Source organism: Hylobates moloch, unplaced genomic scaffold (genome assembly GCF_009828535.3).
Source record: "Hylobates moloch isolate HMO894 unplaced genomic scaffold, HMol_V3 SCAFFOLD_12, whole genome shotgun sequence".
Lineage (NCBI taxonomy): Eukaryota > Metazoa > Chordata > Mammalia > Primates > Hylobatidae > Hylobates > Hylobates moloch.
Window position 1 is genome coordinate 45,051,230 of NW_026652287.1, and position 14,139 is coordinate 45,065,368.

The 14,139-nt window shown below is 44.8% G+C and overlaps 3 protein-coding genes across 3 annotated transcripts in view; 2 read left to right on the plus strand and 1 right to left on the minus strand.

Annotated features, from left to right (window-relative positions):
* Window positions 1-14,139, plus strand: part of LOC116478506 (zinc finger protein 136) — a 370,760-nt gene that overhangs the window by 183,604 nt on the left and 173,017 nt on the right. The window lies entirely within an intron of this gene.
* Window positions 1-14,139, plus strand: part of ZNF844 (zinc finger protein 844) — a 149,184-nt gene that overhangs the window by 65,726 nt on the left and 69,319 nt on the right.
* Window positions 5,205-11,896, minus strand: LOC116479512 (zinc finger protein 878). The gene is made up of 2 exons (XM_058425465.1): window positions 10,319-11,896; window positions 5,205-5,679 (listed from the first exon to the last, which is right to left on the minus strand). Exon 1 carries the CDS (start codon window positions 11,739-11,741, stop codon window positions 10,482-10,484), a length of 1,260 nt encoding a protein of 419 aa, XP_058281448.1. The 5' UTR covers window positions 11,742-11,896; the 3' UTR covers window positions 5,205-5,679; window positions 10,319-10,481.

Sequence of the window (14,139 nt, forward strand, 5' to 3'; positions counted from 1 at the left end):
AAAAAAAAAAAAAAAAGAATTTTTGGAAGGCTTTACTACAATATCCTGGTCCATTGTCAGTTTTGATTTTTTCTGGAACTCCCATTACAGCAAAACAAGATAATAAATTTTTTTTTTTTTTTGAGGCGGAGTCTCGCTCTCTCACCCAGGCTGGAGTGCAGTGGCGCGATCTCGGCTCACTGCAGGCTCTGCCTCCCGGGGTTCACGCCATTCTCCTGCCACAGCCTCCCGCGTAGCTGGGACTTCAAGCGCCCACCACCTCGCCCGGCTAATTTTTTGTATTTTTAGTAGAGACAGGGTTTCACCGTGTTAGCCAGGATGGTCTCGATTCTCCTGACCTCACGATCCGCCCGCCTCGGCCTCCCAAAGTGCTGGGATTACAGGCGTGAGCCACGGCGCCCGGCCAATAATAAATGTTTTTTAACGTGGGAAGTATTTTCTCCTGTCTGGCAAGTTGCCCATATGAAACGTGACTAAGTATCAACTGTTACATGGACATATGATAATCTTCCAAATGAAGGTACATGCGTGATATCCATTTGCCATAATGCATTAGGACACAGACCTCTGGGATTAACTCCTACCTCTTGAGTGGGCAGGTGTAAGACTTGACACTGGGTGCAATGTTGTACAGTATCTTTAGCCTGTTTCCATGTGACATCAAATTTGCTTTTTAATCCTGCTGCATTTACATGAGTCAAAGCATGAAGTTCTTCTGCTTTTATGAATGCAGATGATACCAGTAAGTCAGCTTGTTCATTTGCTTTAGTCAAAGGCCCTGGTAAATTAGTGTGTGCTCGAATATGAGTAATATAAAATGGGAAATTTCTTTTTCTTACAGTTTGTTGTAATAAATTGAATAGCTGGTTTAACTGATCATCCATGCTATATTTGATTAAAGCTGTCAACATCCCTTGTAGCCTGTACTACATATGCAGAATCTGATACAATATTGAAAGGTTGATCAAAATCTTGTAACACTGTAATGACTGCAACCAACTCTGCTCTTTGAGCCGATTGATATTGAGTTTTGATTACTCATTCTTTTAGCGCCGTGTAAGCCACTTTTCCATTGCTGGAACCATCAGTAAATACTGTTAGAGCATTTTCTAAAGGTTCACGTCTGGTAATTTTAGGTAGAATCCAAGTAGTCAATTTTAAAAACTGGAAGATTTTTGTTTTCGGGTAATGATTATCAATAATTCCCACAAAATTAGGCCGGGCGCAGTGGCTCACGCTTGTAATCCCAGCACTTTAGAAGGCCCAGGCGGGTGGATCACGAGGTCAGGAGATCCAGACCACGGTGAAACCCCGTCTCTACTAAAAATACAAAAAATTAGCCCGGCCTGGTGGCGGGTGTCTGTAGTCCCAGCTACTCGGAGAGGCTGAGGCAGGAAAATGGCGTGAACCCGGGAGGCGGAGCTTGCAGTGAGCCGAGATTGCGCCACTGCACTCTAGCCTGGGTGACAGAGCGAGACTCCATCTCAAAAAAAAAAAAATAAAAGTAAAAAAAAAAAAAAATTCCCACAAAATTAGCAAGACCAATCTACCATGCACCAGAATTGATAAAGGCTCGTCTAATTTGTTCCTTGGTTAAAGGGACAACTATTTTGTCTGGGTCATTTCCACATAATTTTATTATTCGTAATCTTCTCTGACCAATTAATGTAGCTATTTGATCCAAGTACAATGTAAAAGTCTTAACTGTACTGTGAGGAAGGAATGACCACTCCACAAGATCATTATTTTGAACAATGATGCCTGTTGGAGAATGTGCAGTAGCAAAAATCAAAAGTTGGAGTGGGGCTAAGGGATCTATTCTATTTATTTGCGCTGACTGAATTTTTTCTTCCACTAATCTAATTTCTTTTGTTGCCTCTGGGGTTAACATTCTCTTACTATTTAAGTCTGAGTCTCCTCTTAAGATACAGAACAAATTTGTCATGGCTTAAGTAGGAATGCCTAGGGTTGGCCGAATCCAATTAATATCTCCCAGCAATTTTTGAAAATCATTTAGTGTTTTTAGTGTGTCTTTTCTTATTTCTATTTTTTGTGGCTTAATTTTTCTATTTTCTATCTGCATCCCTAAATAATGAAAAGGAGTAGAGGTTTGGATCTTATCAGATGCTATTGCCAGTCCTGCGCTGGCAACCTCTGCTTGCAGAAATGTGTAACAGTCAATTAATTTATCTCTCGTTTCTGCAGCACATAAAATATCATCAATATAATGAATAATATAACAGTCTGAAAACTTGTCTCTAACTGGTGGAAGAGCTGGACCTACAAAAGTCTGACAAATAGTTGGACTATTAATCATTCTCTGAGGTAACACTTTCCACTGAAATCTGGTGGCTGGTTCTTTATTATTTAAGGCTGGTATAGTTAAAGGCAAATTTTCCACAATCCTGCTCCACCAGAGGGATGGTAAAAAAGCAATCCTTTAGATCAATTATAATTAAAGGCCAGTCTTTTGGGATCATGGCCAGAGAGGGCAACCCAGGTTGGAGAGGCCCCATGGCCTCTGGGTTGAATTACAGCATTTATGGCCCTTAAGTCAGTTAACATACGCCACTTGCCGGATTTTTTCTGAATTACAAACACAGGAGAATTCCAAGGCGAGAATGAAGGCTCAATATGTCCCTTTTCTACCTGTTCATTTGCTAATAAATGTAAAACCTTCAGTTTTTGTTTTGGTAGCAGCCACTGATTTACCCATACCGGTTTTTGTGTTTTCCAAGTTAATAGTATGGGTTTAGGAGGCTCTACGGTGGCCGCCCCTAAAAAGGATACCCTATTCCTTCTCTTTCTTGATTTATTTTAGTCTCAATTGGAACTTTAATGCCATCTTCATTTTCCCCTAGTCCCTTTCCTGGTATATATCCCATCTTGGTCATGATTTTTTGACTCGTGGCGCTATATAATGGAGCGGGCATAGTGATTTCTGCACCCCGCTGTTGTAATAAGTCTCGACCCCACAGATTAAGAGGAATTGAAGTAATCATTGGCTGAACAGTACTTTTTTGATTATCTGGCCCTAAACAATGTAAAATCTCAGTACTTTGATACACTTCTGAGGCTGTGCCTATGCCAAGTCCTGTAACAGCCTTTTGTTTAGGCCAATTTTTTGGCCACTGATTTAAAGCAATGATAGAGACATCTGCTCCAGTGTCTACTAACCCTTCAAACTGTTTTCCTTGAATAATGGCCTTGCACACAGGTCTGTTCTCTCAGACCTGACTTGCCCAATATGCAGCCTTTCCTGTTGGATCAGTGCTTCCAAACCCTCCTGTTTTTATCTCACTATTTCCAACCTTAGTATAAGGCAGGAGTAATAATTGAGCAATCCTGTCTCCTGGACTGGCACTCTAAGGAATTGAAGAACTAATAACCAATTGAATTTCGCCTTTATAGTCTGAATCAACCACACCAGTATGAATTTGAACTCCCTTTAGATTTAGACTTGATCTTCCTAAGATTAGTCCTACAGTCCCCTCAGGCAGTGGGCCATATACCCCTGTGGGGATTTTTTGTGGGGGCTCCCCTGGAAGCAGGGAGACTGCTTGTATAGTACATAAATCTACTGCTGCACTGCTGCTTGTGGCGGGGGACAATTGTTGTATTGTGGTAACTGGCTCATTCCCTGAGGCACTTGGGACAGTGGGGGTTATTGTCCCTGAAAACCCTAAGGAATAAAGGGCTGAATTGGGAATGCCCCAGTTTGTTGCGGGGCCTGAGGCTGGCCCCTTTGCCCATTTCCCAACAGTGGTTGCCCATTTCTATCAAATTTAGAACGACATTGACTAGCCCAGTGTTTTCCTTTTTTACATCTTGGACATAAGTCAGGTGGCTCTTTAACTGTTGTTGTAGTAGCTTGAATAGTTATATTCTGTTTATTTGAGACTGGGCAATTCTTTTTTAGATGACCAATTTGACCACAATTATAACATTTCCCTCGAAATGTTCTAATTTGTCCTCCTAAAACAACTCCCGCTATTGCTTGAACCATAAGCATGGCTTTATGCATAGCTCCTCCATTTCCATCACAGGCTTTTACATACTCTGAGATTACATCTGATCCTGTAGGAACCTTTCCTTTTAATGGCTTAATGGCTGATTGACACTCAGGATTGGCGTTTTTGTATGCCATCAACTCCACTATGACTTTATGGCATTTTCATTGGCAATTGACTTTTGAGCAACATCTTGGAGCCTTGCCACAAAATCAGGGTAGGGCTCTTTCGAGCATTGTCTTACTGTATTAAATGAGGGGCAGGCAGTTCCTGGGCCTTGGATTTTTTCCCAGGCTCTAAGGCAGATAGCTCTAACTTGCTCAATGGCCTCATTTTGCATTAATGCTTGTTGACTAATAGTGCTCCAATTTTGACCTGTTCCTAATAGTTGATCTGCATCTTTGTTGACTGGAGGATTGGCAGCCCTATTTCTTTGGACCTGTTCTTGTGCCCCATCAATCCACCAAGTCTTAAATTGTAAAAATTGAGAAGGTGAGAGAGACGATTTTGCCAGAATCTCCCAATCATAAGGAATGAGTCTATGTCCATGAGCAATGGAATCTAATAATGTCCTCATATAAGGGGAGTTGGGTCCATACTGTTTTACTCCCTCTTTCTTATCTTTTAGCATTTTTATCGAAAAAGACTTGTATCTGGCCTCAACTGTGAGAGGCTCTCCCTCTTGGGCTCCTTCTCCAGGTGGTATCGGTTCTAACATTACTGGGAATTGCCATGCCTCAGTAACTCCTTCCTTTCTTATCAATAATTTCATGTAATTCACTACCCTGTCTACTAGGTGGTGCCATAGGATTAAGTCTCCTAGTGGGCGGCTGAGAGTATGGCGCCCTGCCCTGTGGTGCTGGGAGCACTCCTGGATGTCCATATTGACTTTCTGGGGGTGGCCGATACTGAAGTTCGGCCGGCGGCCAGTATTGATAAGCTACTGGAGGTTGGGTCTTATTTTCTCTAACCTGCATTTGAGGTTGTAACGTTACGGGCATCTGACCTGCTGGAAGAGGACTTCGTGGTTTAGACTCTGATGGCCCCACTAATTCTGGACCTTTTCCTTCTAATTTTTAACGTTTCAGGATATATCACCTCCTGTAATTGATTATAGTCAACATCTTGCGTTGACTGAGCCATTACCGGCTCTGCTACATATTCGCAATGTAAACTTTCCGTTTCTTTCTGGGATTTTCTTCCTGTCTTTTCTTTACAATCTATTACACAGCTTCCAGGGGTATCAGAAACTGAAACGCTATCTTCTGTTTGAAATGGTTCTAAAGCTGCTTTAATAATGGCCCAATCATTCCACACTGTAAGTGGAATGATATTACCCTTCCTACCCGCTTGTTTTAGTTCCTTGCCAATTCTTTTCCAATCTTTTAGATCTAAAGTTCCTTGTTCTGGAAACCATGGGCAAAATTGTTCTATTGTTTGAAATAGCTTGATTAGATTTTTTGTAGATACTCTAACTCACCCTCTTTTTAAAAGAATTTTAATAAAGCTGAGATAAGAGGCATATTTACTTTTAGTTTTACTTTTAGTTTGCCCCATTGTCACCCTAGCTTCTTCCGAGCGCACGAGCTTACCGTAAGGCTGACTGTAGACGTACTCGGGATCTCTCGTCGACTTCTCCTCAATGACCACACTCGAGCGTACCTTCACCCTAGAGAAAAGCCCCCACATTGGGCACCAGATGAAGGGGTGGGTTGCCCCTCCACACCTGTGGGTGTTTCTCGTTAGGTGGAATGAGAGACTTAGAAAAGAAAAAGACACAGAGACAAAGTATAGAGAAAGAAATACGAGTGCCCAGGGGACCAGCGTTCAGCATATGGAGGATCCCGCTGGCCTCTGAGTTCCCTTAGTATTTATTGATCATTCTTGGGTGTTTCTCGGAGAGGGGGATGTGGCAGGGTCATAGGATAATAGTGGAGAGAAGGTCAGCAGATAAACACGTGAACAAAGGTCTCTGCATCATAGACAAAGTAAAGAATTAAGTGCTGTGCTTTAGATATGCATACACATAAACATTCAATGCCTTACAGAGCAGTATTGCTGCCCGCATGTCCCACCTCCAGCCCTAAGGCAGTTTTCCCATCTCAGTAGATGGAACATACAATCGGGTTTTATACCGAGACAGTCCATTGCCCAGGGAGACAGTCCATTGCCCAGGGACGGGCAGGAGACAGATAGATGCCTTCCTCTTGTCTCAACTGCAAAGAGGCATTCCTTCCTCTTATACTAATCCTCCTCAGCACAGACCCTTTACGGGTGTCGGGCTGGGGGACGGTCAGGTCTTTCCCTTCCCACGAGGCCATATTTCAGACTATCACATGGGGAGAAACCTTGGACAACACCTGGCTTTCCTAGGCAGAGGTCCCTGCGGCCTTCCGCAGTGTTTGTGTCCCTGGGTACTTGAGATTATGGAGTGGTGATGACTCTTAACGAGCATGCTGCCTTCAAGCATCTGTTTAACAAAGCACATCTTGTACAGCCCTTAATCCATTTAACCCTGAGTTAACACAGCACATGTTTCAGAGAGCACGGGGTGGGGGGTAAGGTTATAGATTAACAGCATCTCAAGGCTGAAGAATTTCTCTTAGTACAGAACAAAATGGAGTCTCCTATGCCTACTTCTTTCTACACAGACACACTAACAATCTGATCTCTCTTTCTTTTCCCCACATAGTCCCAGCTACTAGGGAGGCTGAGTCAGGAGAATGGCGTGAACCTGGGAGGCGGAGCTTGCAGTGAGCGGAGATGGCGCCGGCATGGTGGCTCATCCTGTAACCACACTTTGGGAGGCCAAGGCAGGCAGATCACAAGGTCAACAGATCAAGACCACCCTGGCCAACATGGTAAAACCCCGTCTCTACAAAAAATACAAAAATTAGCTAGGTGTGGTGGCACGCACCTGTAGTCCCAACTACTTAGGAAGCTGAGGCAAGAGAATCCCTTGAACCAGGGAGGCGGAGGTTGCAGTGAGCTGAGATCACTCCACTGCACTCCAGCCTGGCGACAGAGCAAGACTCCATCTCAAAAAAATAAAAATAAAAGTATAAAACTTAGCCAAGCGTGGTGGGACACGCCTGTAGTCCCAGCTACTCAGAAGGCTGAGGCAGAATTGCTTGAACCCAGGAGGTGGACGTTGCAGTGAGCCGAGATCACGCCACTGCACTCCAACCTGGGCGACAAGAGTGAGACTCTGTCCCCCCCCCAAAAAAAAGAAAGAAATTCCACGTACCAAACTAGTCCCAGGAATAAATATGCAATTTATTAAACAAGAAAATAACAGCCTAACACAATAGCCAAAAGAGTTAAAATTTCAGAAATATTTGTTTTCCCATGAAAACTAGATAGCCAGTCATGGTGGCTCATGCCTGTAATTTCAGCACGTTGGGAGGCCAAGACAGAAGGACTGTTTGAACCCAGGAGCTCTAGAGTACCGTGGACAACATAAGGAGACCAGGTCTCTACAAAAAAATTAAGAGATTAGATGGGTGTGGCCAGGCGAGGTGGCTCATGCCTGTAATCCCAGCACTTTGGGAGGCCGAGGTGGGCAGATCACAAGGTGAGGAGTTTGAGACCAGCCTGGCCAATATGGTGAAACCCCATCTCTACGAAAAATACAAAATTAACCGGGCATTGTGGCACATGCCTGCAATCCCAGCCGAGATCGCACCACTGCACTCCAGCCCGGGTGACAGTGTGAGGCTCCGTCTCAAAAAAAAAAGAAAAGAGAAGAAAAGAAATTAGATGGGTGTGGGCCAGGCGCGGTGGCTCACGCCTGTAATCCCAGCACTTTGGGAGGCTGAGGCAGGCGGATCACAAGGTAAGGAGATCGAGACCATCCTGGATAAAACAGTGAAACCCCTTCTCTACTAAAAAATACAAAAAATTGGCCAGGCGCAGTGGCTCACGCTTGTAATCCCAGCACTTTGGGAGGCCGAGGCGGGCGGATCACGAGGTCAGGAGATCGAGACCACGGTGAAACCCCATCTCTACTAAAAATACAAAAAAATTAGCCGGGCGTGGTGGCAGGCGCCTGTAGTCCCAGCTACTCGGAGAGGCTGAGGCAGGAGAATGGCGTGACCCCGGGAGGCGGAGCTTGCGGTGAGCCGAGATTGCGCCACTGCACTCCAGCCTGGGCGACAGAGCAGAGACTCCATCTCAAAAAAAAAAAAAAAGAAATTAGTTGGGTGTGGTGGCTCACACTTGTATTCCCAGCTATTTGGGAGGCCGAGATGGGAGGATCCCATGGGCCTGGGAAGACATAGGCTGCAGTGAGCAGTGATCAAGCCACTGCACTTCAGCCTAAGTGACCGTTGGAGACTGTCCCAAACAAAACAAACTAGGCAGAAAAACTAAGGATAGCACCTTCGAATTTGTCCCTAAGTTGTCAAAGTCTTGGACCCCCACTGAAGGAATTCCCTGGTACTTAGACACTAGATAAAGCAAAAGTGAAGACTGCACTCTAATTACCCTCCTTTGTTTTAGGTTTCTTCCTGAAGGACTTGTGAAAAGTCACTTCCTCTATCCAGGTAACATTTTTCTGCTGACCCCCAAATTTTAAACAAAGCTTTTCTTCCCTAACCAATTGCAAATCAGAAAATCTTTAAATCTACCTATGACCTGTAAGCCCCAGCTTTAAAATATCCCACCCTTTCAAGCATAAACCAATGAGTAATCTCCATGTATTCATTTGTTATTTTGCCTGTAGCATCTACATTCCTAAAACTTATCCCTCCTTCTAAAAATACCTGCCTGCAATCCAGTCGGGGAGGTCAGGATTTAAGACTTTGGCTGGGCCCAGTGGCTCACGCCTATAATCCCAGCACTTTGGGAGGCCGAGGTGGGCAGATCACAAGGTCCAGGAGATCAAGACCATCCTGGCTAACATGGTGAAACCCCGTCTCTACTAAAAATACAAAAGACTTTATACCTGTGTGGTCCTCCTTGATTGGGACTCTGCAATAAAAGGCTTTTTCCACATCACTTCAAACCCCAGTGTAAATGCCTGGCTTTCCAGGGCAAGGCAACTAGATCACAGTTCTGTCCTCAACCCCTGGGGCTCTAGTCGCAAGGCTGGAAATAGACAGGCTTTCTCCCACATCTTTCTCACTTTCATATAGGAAAGTAGTAGTTTCCTTCTTTAAAATCAAAACTGTTTTATCCTCAGGATATATACCTTCACGGACAGCGTAAAGTTAACTTTTCTTTTTTTTTTTTTTTTTGAGACGGAGTCTCGCTCTGTCGCCCAGGCTGGAGTGCAGTGGCGCAATCTCGGCTCACTGCAAGCTCCGCCTCCCGGGTGCACGCCATTCTCCTGCCTCAGCCTCTCTGAGTAGCTGGGACTACAGGCGCCCGCCACCACGCCCGGCTAATTTTTTGTATTTTTTTTTAGTAGAGACAGGGTTTCACCGTGGTCTCGATCTCCTGACCTCGTGATCCACCCGCCTCGTCCTCCCAAAGTGCTGGGATTACAAGCGTGAGCCACCGCGCCCAGCCTTAACTTTTCAGGATATGTTTATCAGCCAGGTAGAGTGGCTTACAGCTGTAATCCTAGCACTTTTGGAAACTAAGGTGGGAGGATTGCTCACAGCTAGGTGTTCACAACCAGCCTGAGCAATGGAAGGAGAACCTGTCTCTATGAAAGGAATGAAAAATGAGCTAAGAATGGTGGTACCTGTCTGTAGTCATAGCTACTCAGAAGGCTAAGGCAAGAGGATCATTTGAGCCCAAGAGTTCAAGGCTACAGGAACTATGATTGTACCACTGCAGTTCAACCTGGGTGACAGAGGGACACCCTGTCTCCCAAAACACACACACACACACAAATACATATATACATGTATGTATGTATGTATTTGTCCTATATATTTTACTTATGCATTTTAAATATAGTTATGTTAAAATATATATGCATATTTATATACAGAATATAAATATGTATATTTCATCTTATTTATTTATTTATTTATTTTTTGAGATGGAGTTTCACTGTTGTTGCCCAAGCTGGAGTGCAATGGCACAATCTCGGCTCACTGCAACCTCTGCCTCCCGGGTTCAAGCGATTCTCCTGCCTCAGCCTCCCAAGCAGCTGGGATTACAGGCACCTGCCACCACACCTGGCTAATTTTGTATTTTTAGTAGAGATGGGGTTTCTCCATGTTGGTTGGGCTGGTCTCGAACTCCTGACCTCAAGTGATCTGCCCGCCTCCACCTCCCAAAGTGCTGGGATTACAGGCATGAGCCACTGTGCCTGGCCTATTTTATTTTATTATGTAATAGAGATAACGTCTCACCATGTTGCCCAAGCTGGTCTCGACCTCTTCAGCTTAGGCAATCCTCCTGCCTTGGCTTCCCAAAATGCTGAGATTACAGGTGTCTCTGCAGTGAGTCCTTCCATGCATTTGAAGTTCTGAGTCCCATCTAAGGACCTTACCATATTGCTTACATCCAGAGTTTCTAGCCAGCATGAGTCCTTACATGCTTTTGAAGGATTGAGGCAGATCTAAAGGCTTTACCACATTGCTTACACTCATAGGGTTTCTCTCCAGTGTGAATCCTTTCATGATAGAGAAAAGAGTTGGAAGAAATGAAAGCTTTTCCACATTGTTTACATTTATAGGGTTTCTCTCCAGTGTGAGTCCTTTTATGATAGCGAATGGAATTAGAAGAAATAAAGGCTTTTCCACATTGCTTACACTCATAGGGTTTCTCTCCTGTGTGAGTCCTTTCATGCATTTTAAGTTGTGAGGCAACTCTAAAGACTTTACCACATTGCTTACATCCATAGGGTTTCTCTCCTGTGTGAGTTCGTACGTGCTTTTGAAGGATTGAGACAGATCTGAAGGCTTTCCCACAGTGCTTACACTCATAGGGTTTCTCTCCAGTGTGAGTCCTTTCATGATAGTGAAAGGAATTGGAAGAAGTGAAGGTTTTCCCACATTGTTTACATTCAAAGGGTTTCTCTCCAGTGTGTATCCTTTCATGTATTCGAAGATCCTTGACAAAACTGAAGGCTTTCTCACATTTCTTACATTCATAAGGTTTCTCTCCAGTGTGAGTCTTTTCATGATAGCGAAAGGAAGTGGAAGAAATAAAGCCCTTACCACATAGCTTACACTCATAGGGTTTCTCTCCAGTGTGTTTTCTTTCATGTACTCGCAGGTACTTGACAGATCTGAAGGCTTTCCTACATTGTGTACACTCATAGGGTTTCTCTCCACTGTGAGTCTTTTCATGATATTGGAAGGAACTGGGACAATTGAAGGCTTTACCACATTGCTTGCATTTATAGCGTTTCTCTCCAGTGTGACTTTTCTCGTGTCTTTTTAACGAACTGGGAGAAAAAAAGGCTTTCCCACATACGTTACATTTATGAGGTCTCTCTCCAGTGTGCATTCTCATGTGTGTTTGAAAGCTTACAAGATAAGATAATGCTTTCCCACACTGCTTACATTCATAGGGTTTTTTTGCAGAGTGGATTCTTTCATGTCTACGAACAGAACTGGGAAACCTGAATGCTTTCCCACATTCCTTACATTCATAAGGCTTTTCCCCAGTGTGAGTTCTTCCATGTATTGCAAGGCTACTGGAATAACTAAAGGCTCTGAGGTGCCTATTAAGGGATGAAAGACCCATGCCGATGTCTCCACACACACTGCTTTCATATGATTTTACTCCAGGAGTTTTCTTCTTCAGTGTGTCATCTGGAACCTGCATCAAAACTTCTCCATGCTGATGACTTTCTTTACTTTCAGAGAGTCTCTCTCCTATAAGTCTTCTGTGAACAATGAAAGCACATTATAATGGGTTTATCACTAATTTGAATTCATTTGCAGATATTACACTTGCATTTTTAACAGTGCCCAGCAAAGTGTAGGCTTTCTGTCCTGTCTGAACATGAATGGAACACATGCTGTACAAGATGGCCCAGCCAGGCTGGGCACGGTAGCTCACGCCTGTAATCCTAGCACTTTGGGAGGCCGAGGCAGGTGGATCACGAGGTCAGGAGATTGAGACCTTCCTGGCTAACACGGTGAAATCCCGTCTCTACTAAAAAATACAAAAAATTAGCCAGGCCTGGTGGCAGGAGCCTGTAGTCCCAGCTACTCGGGAGGTTGAGGCAGGAGAATGGCGTGAACCCGGGAGGCAGAGCTTGCAGTGAGCCGAGATCACACCACTGCACTCCAGTCTGGGAGACAGAGCAAGACTCTGTCAGGATGGTCTCGATCTCTTGACCTCATGATCCGCCCACCTCAGCCTTCCAAAGTGCTGAGATTACAGGTGTGAGCCACCATGTCCAGCTTTTACATGCTATTTTAAAGTAAACTATTTTATAAATACCGTCTTTGTCTTTTTATCTGTTTGTTTTTGAGTCAGGGTCTCACCCTGTGGCCCAGGCTGCCCTCCAGTGATGCTATCATGACTCAGTGCAACCTCAAACTCCCAAGTTCAAGTGATCTTCCATCCTGACCTCCTAAAGGGCTGGATTATACACATAAGCCATGTCACACTTTGTATGTTTCTAGGGAAGCTTTCCTAAGAATAAATACATTGGAGCTAGGTTTATTTCTTATGCTTGCTTCTTTTTAACATTTTCTTCCATTCTAAGATTGTCTACAGAGACATTATTTTCTCTTGTAAGTGCCAGTTACCTTAGGTTTCTCCTAGGATTTTGGTGCTCATTTTCAATGTACTGGTTGTTCCATTTTTTTCCTAAAATGCAGACCCAGAAAAATAGTACTGAATTAGTATAAAATTATAAAGAAAAGTTACTTGATTCTATGTCCATGGCTCATTGCACCTGTGCCTCATTTATTCAAAGTATTCCCTGACCATATTCCAAATCACTCAACAGCACCGATGAGCTAGAAACACCTGTTCTTTAATTCACTGAGGGAAGTAATACTGTCATTCTTACCTATGGAGGCCAGGTTCCTCAAGGTTTCCTGCATCACTTCCCTGTAGAGATTTTTCTGGGAAGGATCCAGCAAAGCCCACTCCTCCTGGGTGAAGTTCACAGCCACATCCTCAAAGGCCACTGAATCCTGAAATATCGCACATGTGGACAGGAGGATGAGTGAGGCTGACAGCACTGGGTTCCTATACCCTGTTCCCAGGAAGTTCTCAGGATGCTGTGGTGTGTGGACTCCAAACATTTATTCCATGACTTGGTCATCAGACCCCTTACTCTGTCTACACTCACTTTCTTCCATAAAACAATTTTGATGCTAGAATTGAACTCTGGATGGGGTAAAGCAACAGCAGAATAGGAAAAATGTGTGTTTCTGATGGGTCCAGGGAGAAAGGCATGCTGCCTGGACTGCCCTTAATGTCTGCAGTGTGGATCTGCAGCACCTGTCATAACTCCTTTGAATTTCTGAGCAAAATAAATTTAACGTTAGCAGCCCTAAGGCTGCATATTCTTGAAAATGCCTGTTCACAAAGTTTAACCTTTGTGATGACTAGAAAGTGGGTTTTGTTCGGATTCCAGTAGCAGAAGCCAAAAACAAAAAAACTGGGTTTTGCAAGGGGCTTTATTAATCTGATATGAGAGTCTGGACAGGTGCAGTGGCTCACACCTATAAATCTCAGCACTTTGGGAGGTGAAGGCAGGCAGATCACCTGAGGTCAGGAGTTTGAGACCAACCTGGCCAACATGGCAAAACCCTGTCTCTACTAAAAATCTTAAAATTGCTTCCTTCCTTCCTTCCTTTCTTCCTTCCTTCCTTCCTTCCTTCCTTCCTTCCTTTCCCTCTGTGGCCCGGGCAGCAATCTCCTCGTCTCGCTGCTGCCCCGCGCCGCAGACTGCCTGGGACTGCCGGCGCGCGCCACCGCTGCCTGTTTTTTCTCCTTTGCCTGCCGGCGCGCGTTCGCCATCTTGGCCACGCTAGTCGCCAGCTCCTGACCCCGAACGCTCTGCCCGCCTCCGCCTTCCAGGGTGCTGGGACTACAGACGGAGTCTCGCTCACCCGGTGCTCGGTGTTGCCCGGGCTGGAGTGCGGTGGCGTGGTCTGGGCTCGCGGCAGCCTCCGCCTCCCAGCCGCCTGCCTTGGCCTACCAGGGTGATGGGATTGCAGCCCCTGCCCGGCCGCCGCCCCGTCTGGGAGGTAGGGAG

Coding starts and splice junctions, on each gene's coding strand:
- LOC116479512 (XM_058425465.1), bottom strand. CDS start 11,741: ATGCAGGTTCCAGATGACACACTGAAGAAGAAAACTCCTGGAGTAAAA.